At 48.4% G+C, this 14,556-nt stretch overlaps 2 protein-coding genes across 2 annotated transcripts; one reads left to right on the top strand and one right to left on the bottom strand.

The window, feature by feature from the left end:
• Positions 1–1,742: 1,742 nt before the first annotated feature.
• On the bottom strand, positions 1,743–2,579 carry LOC120689205 (disease resistance protein Pik-2-like). The gene has a single exon (XM_039971522.1). The coding sequence runs from the start codon at positions 2,577–2,579 to the stop codon at positions 1,743–1,745; it is 837 nt and encodes a 278-aa protein (XP_039827456.1).
• A 10,037-nt stretch (positions 2,580–12,616) lies between these two features.
• On the top strand, positions 12,617–13,905 carry LOC120689204 (patatin-like protein 1). The gene is made up of 3 exons (XM_039971521.1): positions 12,617–12,625; positions 13,023–13,184; positions 13,265–13,905. The coding sequence occupies exons 1-3, from the start codon at positions 12,617–12,619 to the stop codon at positions 13,808–13,810; spliced, it is 717 nt and encodes a 238-aa protein (XP_039827455.1). The 3' UTR covers positions 13,811–13,905.
• The last annotated feature ends 651 nt before the right edge of the window (positions 13,906–14,556 follow it).

The following is a 14,556-nucleotide window of genomic DNA, read 5'->3' as shown; positions in this document are numbered from 1 at the left end:
AACCCGAACCTGTATAAATCTTGCGTTCCCTGTATGTATTGCCATCGAAGTTCTTGGTCTAATGATCCATTTGCCTACAAATCTACCACTTGGGTACCCCTTGTGGATTGCCGGACCTAAAATCTTATATCTTACGCATGAGAACCGAACCTTTTTGCTCAAAGCGAGGTTCTTCACAGCAACCATCATCCCAATCATACAAATAAGTCTATTTTACCACTCTGACCTATTAACATTGGTCGACTTAATCCCCTCATCTTTAAAACTAGATATTCCACATCCCAAGCTATCCAAAACCATCTAAGTAACCCCCTAGGGTGGTTGAGAGGTTGTTTTGCATACGTGGCATTATATGCAGATAATGAGGTGGCAATGCCATCTATATAAATTTACTCTACCCCTCAAACTATTGAGGTTCATTTACATAGCCCCCTCAACTACATATTTAGCCCCTGAACTACTTAGCATGATCTGAATCATCCCCTAGATGGTTTTTTATGCTTTACGTGGAGCAATACTTGAAAGATGAGGTGGCACTAATCTCGTACATATCTCTCTCACAAGCATGTCATGTGACTTGCTTTTGCACAATCCTAGCTTATTCTTGTCATACTTTTTCATGTAACTAAAATAGAGTAGTGTAGATGTGGCTAGTGAACATATTTATATTTGGAAGGGAAGAACGTTCGTCCTCTGTGTAGCGATCTACATTAGCGAAATAGCCTAAAGACTTAGCAAGAAATGACTAAGACAACACTAAAAACATCAAGGGGTAAATATCCAATTATATAGATGAAAATCGATAGTTTAGGTGTGAAGTAGATTTTAAAACATACATTTGCCACGCTGCTGTCCACATGTAATGCCACATCAGCAAAACCGCCTCTTAAAGCACTTTTACGAGGTTATTTAGACAGTTTTGGATAGCTCGGGGTGTACAATACCTTGTTTCATAGTGAGAGGGTTAATCTTCTAAAAAAAGGTTAGAGGGTTAAGTAGACCAACATTAATGGATTAGGGGGTAAAATAGACTTATTTCTTCCTTTACTTCAGTGTTAAATATTTTGAACTACGATTTTGAAAGGAAAGATCTAGAGAGATGAAATCCTGTAGTCAATCTGGCTGCAGAAACCATGGAAGCAGGTACATTTGGGTTGTGGATCATATTTGCAATAGTAAAGTGCCCAACCAATTTGATGGTCAATAGCAAAGTTGAAGATCCTAAATTGACGATCAATTCAATGGTCGATAGATAGCACTCACCTTGGATCCAAAACTGTAAAGAAGTAGGTTATTTAGTTCCAAAATACCCTTAATTTAACTTATGTAGTAAATTTGAATGATGGTATTCCACAATACCAATTAGAAGCGTATTTTGATAATTTTGGTCATACACTACGGGAAACGCTTAGTTTGTTGTGTGCCAAAGGCACACAGAAAAGGCCCAAATCCACATGGCCTTTGCAGTTTCTAAGTTCATAGGATATGATAATCCGTGGTATTTAAGGAACATTCGCATATGTTTACTGGCCAAAATATGATATGTCAATAAATTTCAGGAACACTAGTTGAAAAGATTGATTATTGTTTAGGTTGTATACCGCGCTCTGAACAGCATTTGTACATTAAACTACTAGCGTCAAGTTGGACATAATGATTATTTAGCTAAAAGAGTAATAAATTACTAGAGGTATGGCTTTCTGTTATTTACTACTGAACTAGAACAACTCACTTCGCATGGGTCAATACTTGGAGTATAATACATACCTTCTACTCCTGAGGAATATATTGATTTCACTGATGAGTTCATCGAGATCCCTTTCCCCAGCTTCTTGTCTGGTAAGTTTCCGCAGCAAGCTTCCGAAAACCTTCTTTATGTCAGGCTTCAGGGAGACCGACACAAAAGCATGGCAATCGAACTTCTCTTTGAGCCTTTCATACACTGAATTGGCAAGCGTCGTTTTGCCAAGGCCACCCACGCCAACAATAGAGACTACCATCAGCTCCTGACTTCGCACACCATGTGATGATTTCATTAGCAAGCTGATGAGCTCCTCCGATGGCCCATCGATGCCGACGAGTCTCTCCACGTGCTCGTAGAGAGCTGTCAAGCGAGGATCTATGGTTGTTGCATCAGGCTGCCCTGCAACACCTGGTAAGTTGTATCTCGCTCGCCTCTCAGCCACCTCATTGATGCGGCTCTTGATTTCACTCATGTCCATGGCGATCCGGTGACGAGTCGTGATCTTTTTCACCAAGCCGATCTTGTGAACGAACTTTCTAAAGCCCTTCAAACTGGGTGGCTGGGCACCGGCCTGGACGCGCACAGTGAAAGCATCGATGCTGTCCTCTATATCGTAGGAGAGCTCCTTCAAATCCCTCGCCCATAGCTTGTCCACGTCGCTGATGTGATCTGCCGGCAGCTTGGACAAGTCGCTGAGGGCAGCCTGCATCCTCTCCATTTCATCCTTGAGGAACCTGATGTCGCTCCTCACCCCCTTCTGCAGATTGTATGCATCGACGAGGAGGCTGCCCAGCTTGGGGAGCAGGCTGCTGAGAGCCGCCGTCGCGAGCTCCATGCATGCCTAATGGAGAAGAGGAGGAGATGAGCTTTGGTGTTTCGCTATGGAGTGTGGGAGTGGCGGCGGTGGTGTTGCTGCTACCAGTGGGCAGTGGAGAAGAGGAGAAGAGAAATGCTGGGCGACAAGAACGAATGGTTCGTTTTCAGGGAATAATAATGTGGTAGTACTCCTAAATTAGTCACGGGATTCAAAGGTTTCATCGGTCTCCAAAAACAATTAGGAACCTACAGAGCCCGTGAATCACCAGACGGAGTTCGAGGCCTGTGTAACGTTGTAAAAGGTTACTACCTAGTTGGTTGGCACGTGCTACTGTCCCCCAGGCGCACGTGACTTTACCTCTATCGGTGTGCAGGTGTGCGTACACAGGTGAGGTGCGGGCATGGCAAGCTTTATGTTGTGGAAGGTAGCTAACATGTATATGTTTAATTCATTATTAACGGCTCACAATGTGCACCAGTAGGCCCATAAACAACGAGCCGCCATAGTCTTTACAATTTTTTCTTCATCTTCTGTCCACGGCCCGCCCGATTGATTTGCAACACAAACAGATGGTAGAGAGTGGTGGGGGACCAACGCCGACAAGCTGGAGCACAACCAGGTGCACTGCCCTATGCCGTGCGCACCACCAAAGCATTTTTTTCATTTGTTTTTCCATGCTCCGTACGTAGTGCTGGTGGTTTTTAGTTTTTCTTTTTTTCAACAATAGAAAATGAGGGCTAGTATATATTGTTTCAACACATTTCAAAATATAGGATTCAACAATACACCAAATTTGGTTCAACATTTTATGTAGTTATGTTGAAATAGCATGTCTAAAATGCTGAGCTAATACGTCTAGAATATTGAAACAAAAAAAAAAAGCAAAACATGTAATCATGCGGGATCTCAAATTGTTAGAAAACATATAATCCTAAATTAGTCACGGGATTCAAAGGTTTCATCGGGTCTCCAAAAAACAATTTGAAACCTACAGAACCCGTGAATCACCAGACCCAGTTCGAGGCCTGTGTAACGTTGTAAAAGGTTACTAGTAGTTGGCTGGCACGTGCTACTGTCCCCCAGGAGCACGTGACTTTTGCTACTAGAAAACGGGCTAAAGGTCCTGGCCAAAGGTATCTGTTCAGTACCGGTTGCAAAAGCAACGGGTACCTTAGAGAATCTGTTGATTTTTTTTCTGTCTCCACTATTTTTTGTGCAAGCTCACTAATGGTGTTTAAGTTGGAGAATCTGTTGTCTTCTCGGACATCAGCAATGTACATGTTAAGTTGGGCCCTTAGATCCCTCAAATTTGAAGATCCAAAATCATCAGGATATAACTTTGCTAGGCTTATCAAACTCTCCACACTAAAATCACGAAATGATTCTCTTGGACTGAACGTAGCTGAACAAACAAGCCACTGAGAGTTTGTCTCATTAAAGCGGCTATCAAGTTCTTGAAGCAACCAATCAATAATCTTATTAAAACAATCCACTTGATAGTGATGCTTGTTTGTGATTCCAGATTTTTTTCCTTTGATGTTGAGGATTAACATATGCATCTTCCATTTCCAACTTACTAATATCATGACGATCACAAAACTCATTCACTTCATCTAATAATTTTGTCCACCCCATCTTTTCTAAGATCACCCAAATTGATTCTAGTTGCTTTCACATATTTAATGGCATTCACAATGCCGTGATCCTTGCGTTGCAATGCTAATGACAAGATATTTGTGATGGACAATGTAGTCAACATGAGATGCAAATAGAAGACAAAGTCAAAAGATTGAAAATACACTAGCAGATTTGATGCTTGGTCTCTATTTTTCCAATCTCTATCATCCTTTTCCACAACTTTTAGCACTTCAATTATTGTAGAAAATATGTCAACCAAACCTTTGAGAGTTTTATAATGGGAATTCCAACGAGTATCTCCGGGTCTTTGAAGGCATTGCTCTTGATTTAAGCCTCTACCAGTTTCAAGATGGCCACAACCTAAGGTCTTTGTCAATTGTTCATGATTGATTTCTCTCATAATATCCTTCACAGTTCCACTTTTGTCAACATACCTCAACACCACAGCCATTTGCTCTTTACATAAAACATCTCTTGACTCATCACTAGCAAGCAAAACACATCATCCCCAAGTTCTTCAAGGATAGATTGTACAATCTCATTTGCAAAACATTCAACAATGTCCCTCTGAATTTCTGGAGCAAGCAAACAGCTATTTTTTGTAGCATGTGTAGTCACGGCTTTGCGTAAAATTGGATCATGTTCAGCTAAGCAATCATAGAACTCCAAGAAGTTCCCTCTGTTGTACGATTCTTTGGACTTATCATGGCCATGGAAAGGCAATCCTTGCTTCATCAATAGCCTAGCAGTGTCAATGGACCCATTTAACCGAGTAAAGTATGCCTTCTTAGCAGCTTGACCGATCTGATCGAACTATTTAACAAATCATCAATTGTAGCATCAATTTAATTATTTGCATAATCAAATTGCAGCATCAATTGTAGAATCATATTGCAAAATCAATTAGCTAGCAAGAGCATCACCGAGTAGGCAACTAGGCAAGGCAAGTACCTGACAAACAAGGACACGAAGTGATGATTGGGCGGCAGCCGGTAGGCCCTGTTGGTGTTGGGCGCAGGGATCGTGGCGCCGTTGGCCTGCAGGCCTGGGCGCCTGGCCAGAGCCGCGGGACAGCTAAGCTAGTGGCGCCAGCGGCGGCGCTGCCGGGGGCCCGTACTGGCCCTGGCCGGCCGCCAGGCACCTGCACGGCTGCACCAAGGAGCGGACAAGCTGACAGGGGAAGGGCGCTTGGCCGGGAGCGGGCGAGCGGCCGCCTTGCGTAGGCAGGCAGGCAGCAAGGTCAAGCTTGGGCGGCAACTGGGCGAGGGCTGGCCGGTGGCCGAGGGAGCCAGGGAGGGTCGACGGTGGGCGGGAGGCGAATCGATCGTGAGGGAGGCGAACAGACATGCGAGGCTTCGGATGGAAGGAAGCTAATTGTGGACTCGTGGTGGGCTTTTTTCTCTCTTGGGCTGTTAGCTGGACTGGTGGGGGTGCTTTTGTTTGGGTCTGAGGGGGTGCCTATAGGGCCGAAATTCACTTGCTCTAAAGAATTTTTGGAATTGTGGGGGTGCCGGAGCACCCACGGGCCCTTATTGGGCTCCGCCCCTGGTGGGTCTATTTGGAGCACTCCACTCCAAAAAAAATATGTTCCACTCCACAAACTCCACTCCACCATTCAACTCCACTCCATCAATTTTTTCTCATTATATTTGGGAGAGCTCCTCTCCATAAATCCCATAAGCCCAGTTCTTTCCACCCCGTTGGCCCAGTGTGCAAGCAGCAGCCCAATTAGGCCCATCCAAACTCCTCTCACTTTCACGCAGACCCCGTTAGTCAGGTTGTCTTCTACCTCCATCTCTTCCCATGCTCCACCTCTTCCCATTCCCGTATGTGGAGGGGAGTGCCGCTAATGTATCCCTAGCGAGCGGATCTAGTAGTGCAGGTGCTTAGCCTGGCACCGGCGAGCCCCGGCGGCGTGTGGCCGTGACTCCACGCGGTGAGGGGCTGCGAGCCCTAGCGGCGGGGGGGGGGGGTGCGAGCCCCGACGGCGCGCGACCGCAAGCCCAGGTGACGGGGTCGCCACGAGGCCCGGCGGTGGCTAGCCGCGAGCCCAAGCGGCGGGGTCGCCGCGAGCCCCGGCGATGGCCGGCCGCTAGCCCAGGCGGTAGGGCACTGCGAGCCCTGGCGACGGGCGGTGGGAAGACGGCACGGCAGTAAGCGGCTGCAATGGCGGCAAGCAAGGGCGGCTCTGACGGTGTTGAGTTGGCCAAGAGCCTCGGCGGCGGCCGACTACGACAGCGGCGGCGGGAGCACTGCAGAGCACTGTTGACTTTTCTTTTTTGTCTGTGAAAGGGTATGGGAGTTGTGTCATCAGTGGCAGATGGGTAATTATTTCCAACACCACCAGCTCCACTATTTGGTGGAGCACCTCTTGAGGAGGTCGCAAAAAACCTTGGAGTGGAGCTAGTTTTTCTTAGATTGGAGTGGAGCTGACTAACTTGTTTGGGTATTTTCCATGGAGTGGAGCTGTTTTTGGTAGAGCAGAGCTATCCCAAACACCTCCTATGTATCAAAGGTATTTAGTTGCCCCCCGCGGCCCACGACACTCCAGACCCCTCGCACCCCGACCCCCTGCCCACGACACTGTCCTGCCCTGGCCTCCAGGCTTCTCTAGCTCCCGTGTTCCAAATTCCCGATTCCCCCAGCCCCTAGGCTTGTAGATGGCGGCGATGACAACCCTAGGCTAGCAAACGGCAGCAGCGGCGCTAGGCTCGGCACAGTGAAGGCGCTTAGATCCACAGCCACAGCAGTGGCGGCAGCAGGCTGGCAGCGCTCGGTGCGCCGGGTTGGCGGCGGCAGTACTCAGCTCGGCACGACGGCGACGCTTGGCTCGGTAGGCCGGCAGGGTCATAGGGATGGAGCCGCAGAGGTTGGACGCTCGAATTGCGGAGTAGCCTGAAATGAACCAGGTTTTCGGATGGACAACCTGACTTTCTATATCCTCGTTATAGTCCCTGGATCAATAGCTATCACATACAGAACTCCTTTGAATTACATATCACAACCATACTTCTCGATAAAACTATCACACGGGTTTATTTATTACATAATCCAAAGGATTGTGGTATGAGTTTACAAGTATAAGCCCCCTTGGGCTAAAGAGAAAACAAACAGAAAGCAAAATACGGAAGCTAAGCTTCTGGGCCATCCTTGACGAACACCTTTCCTCTACATGCAACCCTGCGCGTAGCACGAGCCGTCCTTAGTTTCTTTTCTCTTCATCGGGATTGGTCTTTAGGTCAGATATCAGCTGGTACGCCAGATCCTTAGCTTAGTTCCTCATCGTAGAGCTTGGTCTTCATGTTGGGGCCTGTTTCTATCAGACTATCCCTAAGGATGGGATAGGTTCACGTCACCATCCGAATGCAGCTTTAAGTGGATGCAAAGGTGAGAAAAGTAGCCAAGGATTGAGCTGAGGTTTTCCTAAGCAAGCAGCGGCGCTAACACAAGTATGACATCCAACATCCTTCATACTCGGGCTATTCCGGCATCCCGAACTCCCGGTCCACTCACTCCTTCAGACTAATCACAACCCACCAAGGCGGTGCGAGAACTCCCACTCCTCACACCTCAATTGCTATTCAAGTAGGCAAAAAGGCTAGAGGGAGGTAGAAATGTCAAGAAACACTACTCTAGTTAGTGAAGCCAGATCAAGAGTTATACATGACCGAGTACATGGCTATACGTATAGTTTTACACCCTGCAGCGATTGTACACATGGACCAACTCGCTACGTAGATAGCTGGTAGCAACTCTGACTAACTACAAAGCACCGGTCTACTGTCACAAAACTAACGGCTACGGCCACCATCCTACTTTCCCGGGTCTGGGTACAGTTTCCTGCGAGAGACCGTCCCAGGACTGTGAAGCCTCTCCCTGCTGTGTCGGGGCTCGCGAGGACCAGCATCCCTTCACACCAATGCTGGCCCTCCCCTTGCACTAATCACTATCCTTTTGCAGGCTTGGTGCCGCGTGTAGCTAGCTCGGATCGGATCCTTCCTCAAAAAGGATAAGTGGTGTGCATGCTGACATAGATCCGTCACCAGGTCTAGCTAACTCGGTCCTTACTTGCCGAAATGAGCATCTTCGTCACAAGTGCGTCTCTGACGCAACGGTCCGCGACAGGCACCCATCACAGGTATCGCCTCTCTACGCCTCCTTCCTCTCTGATCCTGAAGGATCGAATTCCCGAAGGAATCCTCTTGTACCCGCCATAGGTACTCGCACGACATGCTCAACACACATCCCGAGTCCTGTTGGCACTTCCTAGCGTCACTACTAATGTAATAGCAACAGTGCCAGAAAGCTGCCTTGGGTAATAGAACCTCACGAAAGAATCCGCAAGCGTACGGATACCGATATAGCTTTCACCTCAGAGTATTTCAAGGGTTATCGAATCCAAGAGAATGTGAGTACGATATCTAAGGTTCAGGCTCAACCAAGGACACAACACAGGGTAGAGAGGACTATTTAGATTCAAGGTAAGATCAGACTAAAAATCAGCTGTTTACGTCGGGCGCCGGCTTCGCCTGGTCAAACCAGAAGTTCCAACATAGGCTGCTATCATGCAACCAAATGTGAAGAATTACGATGGCACTAAATAGGGCTGGCACTACCTGCAGGCTACCTCTACAAATAGTGGGAGGCACAACAATCGAATGTAAAGTCTAGCCTAGGCACCATGCCTACACTATTGTTTACTAACTCTAGTCCTGGCCATGATCATTCGTCTCTATCAGGAGTCTTAGATTGGATCTAACTACTATAATACTAGTAGACACTCAATTTAGTAAACTGCATAAAACTACTAACTGAACTTGAAATGTAATTATGAAACTGAAATAGTCACGAACACTTACAGACCGATAAGCATCTGTCGAGGTACAAGCGAAGAAGAGTGCCGACAAGACCGACACTTCCCCCGGCTTCTCCTCACTCTCTCCCTATTTCTCCGGACCTCCTAGGCTGCCTAAGCACCTAAGGAGAGCTCCCAAGCTCCAAGTGAAGAATGAGAGGTGAGGGTGTGACATGTGTGTGTCCTATTCTAGCCCCCCCCAATCTCATATTTATAGGGAGGAGCAATGGGATCTTCTCGGTCGAGTTGCAGCAGGTGAGGCTTGGTGAACCTACCTAAGGAAGCTGCCTGGAAGCCACTGGCCAAAGCTTAGTGTTGGTGGTGGGACCCACTGGTCGGTCGACTGGTGGGCCCCACCCCCTGGCCACCGCCTTTGGCCAGGAAGCTTACTGGTGGGTCCCTATGGCCTTGACACATGCGTAAGCTTCTGACACGTTGGATTTCTTGCTCTGGTGGGCCCTTTGATCTATGTGACAACACGTGTCGCCATCTGATTTGTTGAAAAGTTGTACCTTGGATCATGACCTACCATCTAGCTCCAAATTAAGCTTAAATTCACCTGCATGCATTCTCAAACTAGCACTTGTATAATTTAATCCTAAGCTACCACTTATTCGACTTTTATGCATAGTTTTCATGCCGGAGTTACTGGTCAAAACGGGTCGAATGAAACCATCAACAAGCCCCTAATCAACGATTAGTTTAGTTCACTTGCTCCCGCAGTATAACCATAATCACCAACTCCTCACAGATGGATCGCCACTCACGCGAAAACTAGCATCCCACCATCCCACAAAACACTTTATGCAAAGAAGTAACCAAGTATCTCATTTTAACCGATAATGAGATATAGGATTCAAGGAGTGTAGGTGAATTATGTGGCTATGCAGGTTCATATCATCACAACGGAAAAGTAAAGTGAGAGCATAATTTAGCAAGCAATGCCTAATAGGTTCTCAAATTGTAGATGAGCGTGAACCTGTCAATTCTCCATAGTCTTCTCGGATCTCTGGGGCTTCTGGTTGTTCGGGTCATCTTCATGGGTCTTCTGGGCGTCGAGAAGTCCTCCGGAGTCTTCTGGTTGTTCGGGTCATTGGTTGTTGACATTCTTAACGTCGCCACCAGGAGTTGTTAGTTCCCGGCAACAGCGCCAGAAATGCTTGTTGACTTTTCTTAGCATAACCACTAGGAACGGGGGTGTTAAGCCCATCCCTAGCAACTGCACCAAGAAGCGCCACTCTCGTGGTATAGTCTATACGATTACAAATGGGATCTGCAAGCGCTGGATATACCGTTGTAGCATTTGACCCAGAGAGTAAGGGTATCGTTATTTATATTTTCCTAAAGGATGGAAGTGGCAAAGGCATTGTACTTAACATTAATCATGACATTGTTTCTCAAGTAATAGGTAAAACTCTAGCAGGGGTAAGTTGTAAAGAAGATAAATCAGGATAATGTGACACAAGCACACAACTAACACCCAAGGAAGAAAAGAATAAAAGAATGAAAGAACGAACTAACTATCCTATGTTAAGTTAGCGGGAGCTTGGGCTAGGTTAGGGGTCCTAATGTATCTATTCAAAGCAAATGTTATGTTAGAACATGGTTAGGGCTGCAGGTGCCAGAAAATTGGGATAGCGGGGAGAAGATCCCGCACTGGAGAACATCCAGTCTCGTTACCTCTTTGCATGAACTCCTACACCATACCCAAACGTCGGGGAATACACTAATCACAACACAGCTATTACGACGGACGGACAGGATTGTCATCTCCTGCCGTTTACCCCAGTCACATCGTGGAACACAGTCATATCTAAAGGATCCCGCATACCCGAGCACAACGCCCGTGTGTGAGGTCACTACTCTAGCGTCCCCGGGTCTCCCATCATTCGGATGGACAAGTAGAACACTAGAGCAAGCCCAAAAGCACAACGAACCAATATCCGTACCCGGATCATCTGGCCTAACCATACTCGTCACACAACTCATGATAAAAAGAAGCATGGATTGATAAACTATCGAAATAGTAAAGTAACCATGATCAAGCTCTATATTATGAATAGAGTACTGACAGATAGAATACAAAGCCATACCTAGAGTCGAGGATCGCTCAATGACTCCGAGGACAACTTGCTTCGCTAAGGGAAAACTAGCCTAGCTCCGCTACCCTACACTAAGAGCAAGTGAGCCTTGAGAGAGAGTGGGTGTGTGAAATGGTGTGTGTGTGTGTGTGTGTGTGTTCAATGAGAGGGAGAGGGGCCCTATTTATACTAGTGGAGGTCGGTTCCCGCCATCTGCACATATGGAAGGTGATCAGGTGGCGTAGGGGCTACTCCTCCTCAAGATGGACCTAGACGGAACCATGCCAGGTTCAGCCGACTTGTGGGGTCGGTCGACCCCACCTGGTGTCCCCTAGTCCATATCCTTTGCTGGCAGGCAGACACGTGGGCCCTTATCCTTATCCTCTTGTGCATCTTCCGTGGCGCCCCCGTTTGCTCTGCCAGGTGGTCCCTCCTTATAAGTGTGTGATGCCGGATGTGATCTTCTGCGTAGTTGCGTGGTGTCTTCGTCGTGTTTTCACCTTATTTCACTCTTGCTCATCTGAAATCATGTAAACTCCAAAATAGCTGTGGAACTAAGTTAGTGATAAAAATATGCAAGTAAGGCGTATAGTTTTCCTTTATTACCGAGTCTAGTTGATGGTCAAATTTAACACTTCACGACCATCAACATTGGTCAACTTTTCTTGTGGGGATCTAATCATAAATACGTATAAACATAGGTGCTAAAGTGCAAAGATGCACAAAACTGCTCAAATAAGATCCAAGTCAAGACAAAATCTACTCTTAACAGGTAGATCATGATTTTATATGAATTATAAAATTTATTTCATATTTTTCGGAGGTCCGATTGATTTATTATGATTTTTTGAAGATTAAACTATTTTCTAAAATTAATAAAAAATTATCGAAAATAGAAAATCACATGGGGTGATATGTGGTGGCTCTAGATTGCGCCATGTGTCATGCTGACATCAGCATGGCGTCACCCAAGGTTCCGGCCCGCTGATGTTAGCAGTGGCCCTGCTGACATCAGCATTGACCTGGTCAACATTGACAGTTGATCGGTCAACGGTCCGAGGTGGTTTCCACTGTCAGCGGGGGCCCACTGGTCAGTCAAACTGAGAGACTGACATGTGGGTCCCACACGTCGGGTTTTACTGCAAAAAGGAAAAGAAGAACGGTACTGTGCTTAGTAGGCTATGTCGGGCCGGAAGGGATCAAAGGCCGGTCCGGGATTCTTTGGGTTTGGGCCAAAACCAGCCCAGTTCGGGTTTCCTTCCATTCACCCTTTTTCAATTTTCTCTCTTACATGGCTGGCCCACGAGCCGGCGGGGGGTGGGGGCTGCGAGGCTTGGCTGGGCGGCTTCGGTGGCGAGGGCTGCCCCTACGGTTCTGCTCCCTCGGCGGCTGCCCTCTCCTTTCTTCTTCTCCATCTCTTCTCCCCCTTTTCTCTCACTTTTGCTCTGCACTCCGGCGTGGCGAGCGTCGACAGCGATGGCATGGCGGAGGTGCTAGATGGCTCGCGCGCCGAGTTCCTTTTTCTGGCGGCGATGATTCTTTCCCCCTTCTAGGCCCGCGGTCTCCTTCGGTATGGCGAATTTGGCCGGCGGTGAGGGCTATCGGCGGTGAGGTCCTACACCGCGCATAGAGAACGGTGGTGCAGTGCAGCGGGCGGCAAAGTGGTCTGGCAGCTTGGTGGGCACGCACCGGGACCAAGACTTGGCCTTGGCACGGCGGTGTGATCTTAATTGCGCGCGCGAGCTCCGGTATTGCCGGGGCTAGGCGGCGGCGATTGGACGTGCTCAGAGGTGGTCCAGAGGCGGTCCTCCGGGCCAGGAGGTGGCGGAGGACCGCCTCTGGAAATTTCCATGCACGATTCAGTCACCGTGGTCGATCAATTTGCAGGCTAGGAGCACGCCGCTGAAGAACGCGCTGCTCTCCGATGTGTGCATCAGCACGTCCGCGGCGCCGACCTACCTCCCGGCGCACTACTTCAAGACCCAAGACGCCGGCGGCAAGGCCCGCGAGTACAACCTCATCGACGGCGGTGTCGCCGCCAACAACCCGGCAATCGATCGAATGCAGCCAGAACCCAACAAAAGTGGAAAGCTGCTGACCATCAGGCCCGAAATTAAAATCATGCGCAGACCATGGTCGCGATGACGCAGATCACCAAGAAGATGCTGGGCAAGGACAAGGAGGAGCTGTTCCCGGTGAGGCCGGCGGACTGCCGCAAGTTCCTGGTGCTGTCGATCGGGACGGGGTCGGCGTCCGACGAGGGTCTCTTCACGGCGCGGCAGTGCTCCCGGTGGGGCGTCGTCCGGTGGCTCCGCAACAAGGGCATGGCGCCCATCATCGACATCTTCATGGCGGCCAGCTCGGACCTCGTGGACATCCACGCCGGCGTGCTGTTCCAGTCGCTCCACAGCGACCGCGACTACCTCCGCATCCAGGACAGCTCGCTCCGCGGCGCCGCGGCGACCGTGGACGCCGCCACGCCGGAGAACATGCGCACGCTCATGGGGATCGGGGAGCGGATGCTGGCGCAGCGGGTGTCGAGGGTGAACGTGGAGACCGGGAGGAACGAACCGGTGCCCGGGGAAGGGAGCAACGCCGACGCGCTCGCCGGGCTGGCCAGGCAGCTCTCCGAGGAGAGGCGGACGCGGCTCGCGCGCCGCGCCGCCGCCGGCTGAGCCGGCGGCTCCAGATGCTGCTCCCCTGTTAAAATATACTAGCATTGTATACTGACTGCTGATTTTTTTTTTCTTTTTGGGTAGTTTTTTTAGTATCAAATTCCTCGATTTCTTTCTTTTGGATTATATATAATCTGCGAGTTGCAGTTTTGCTCTCCAAATCTCGTCAATTTTGTGCACCGTTTTTATGGGTTCCTATTTATTGATGGTCATCGAATTGCTCTGCATTTTGCCTAAACGCTTTCCAGCTGAGTAGAATGACCCCCGTGAGTAGGGGTGATAAAGAGATTTATTTTTTTAGCTTAGATAATTTAAAGGCTGGACTCAGATCTTATACAGTTTTAAACTAAAAAATTAAAAGTCAAGTTAGATTGTGAAAAATGCATCAGGGTAATAGTCCATTACCACCCTTACCCATGAGATGCCTTTGGCCCGGATCAACGACCTTGCATCTCGTCGAGTTGGGCTCTTCCGCATGGGCCCTGTCACTCATGGCCCGCTCACGAACAAACACCACTACCATACTCATGGGCCTGCCAAGGGCAAGATCGTGGTGCGACGGGGGAGGCCGGTGAAGGGGGCTGTCCGACGTCCTGGATTTATTTATTTTATTTTATGTATGTATGTGTATGTAATCATGAGGTAGCCATCAATATACCCTATTTAGCATTTTATTTGGTAAATTAGCAGCCTGACGGTTAGGTAACAACCTTACATGAATTAGTTACATCGAATCGGTTGAGCCT

This window comes from Panicum virgatum, chromosome 9N (genome assembly GCF_016808335.1).
Source record: "Panicum virgatum strain AP13 chromosome 9N, P.virgatum_v5, whole genome shotgun sequence".
NCBI lineage: Eukaryota > Viridiplantae > Streptophyta > Magnoliopsida > Poales > Poaceae > Panicum > Panicum virgatum.
The sequence above is the reverse complement of the archived record's forward strand: the minus strand, read 5'-3'. Positions and strand labels throughout refer to the sequence as shown.

Bases quoted from the DNA above. Each gene is read 5' to 3' on its own strand.
- LOC120689205 (XM_039971522.1), bottom strand. From the start codon at position 2,579: ATGGAGCTCGCGACGGCGGCTCTCAGCAGCCTGCTCCCCAAGCTGGGC.
- LOC120689204 (XM_039971521.1), top strand. The intron at 13,185-13,264 runs GCAATCGATCGA...AATCATGCGCAG, and splicing joins GTGTCGCCGCCAACAACCCG to ACCATGGTCGCGATGACGCA.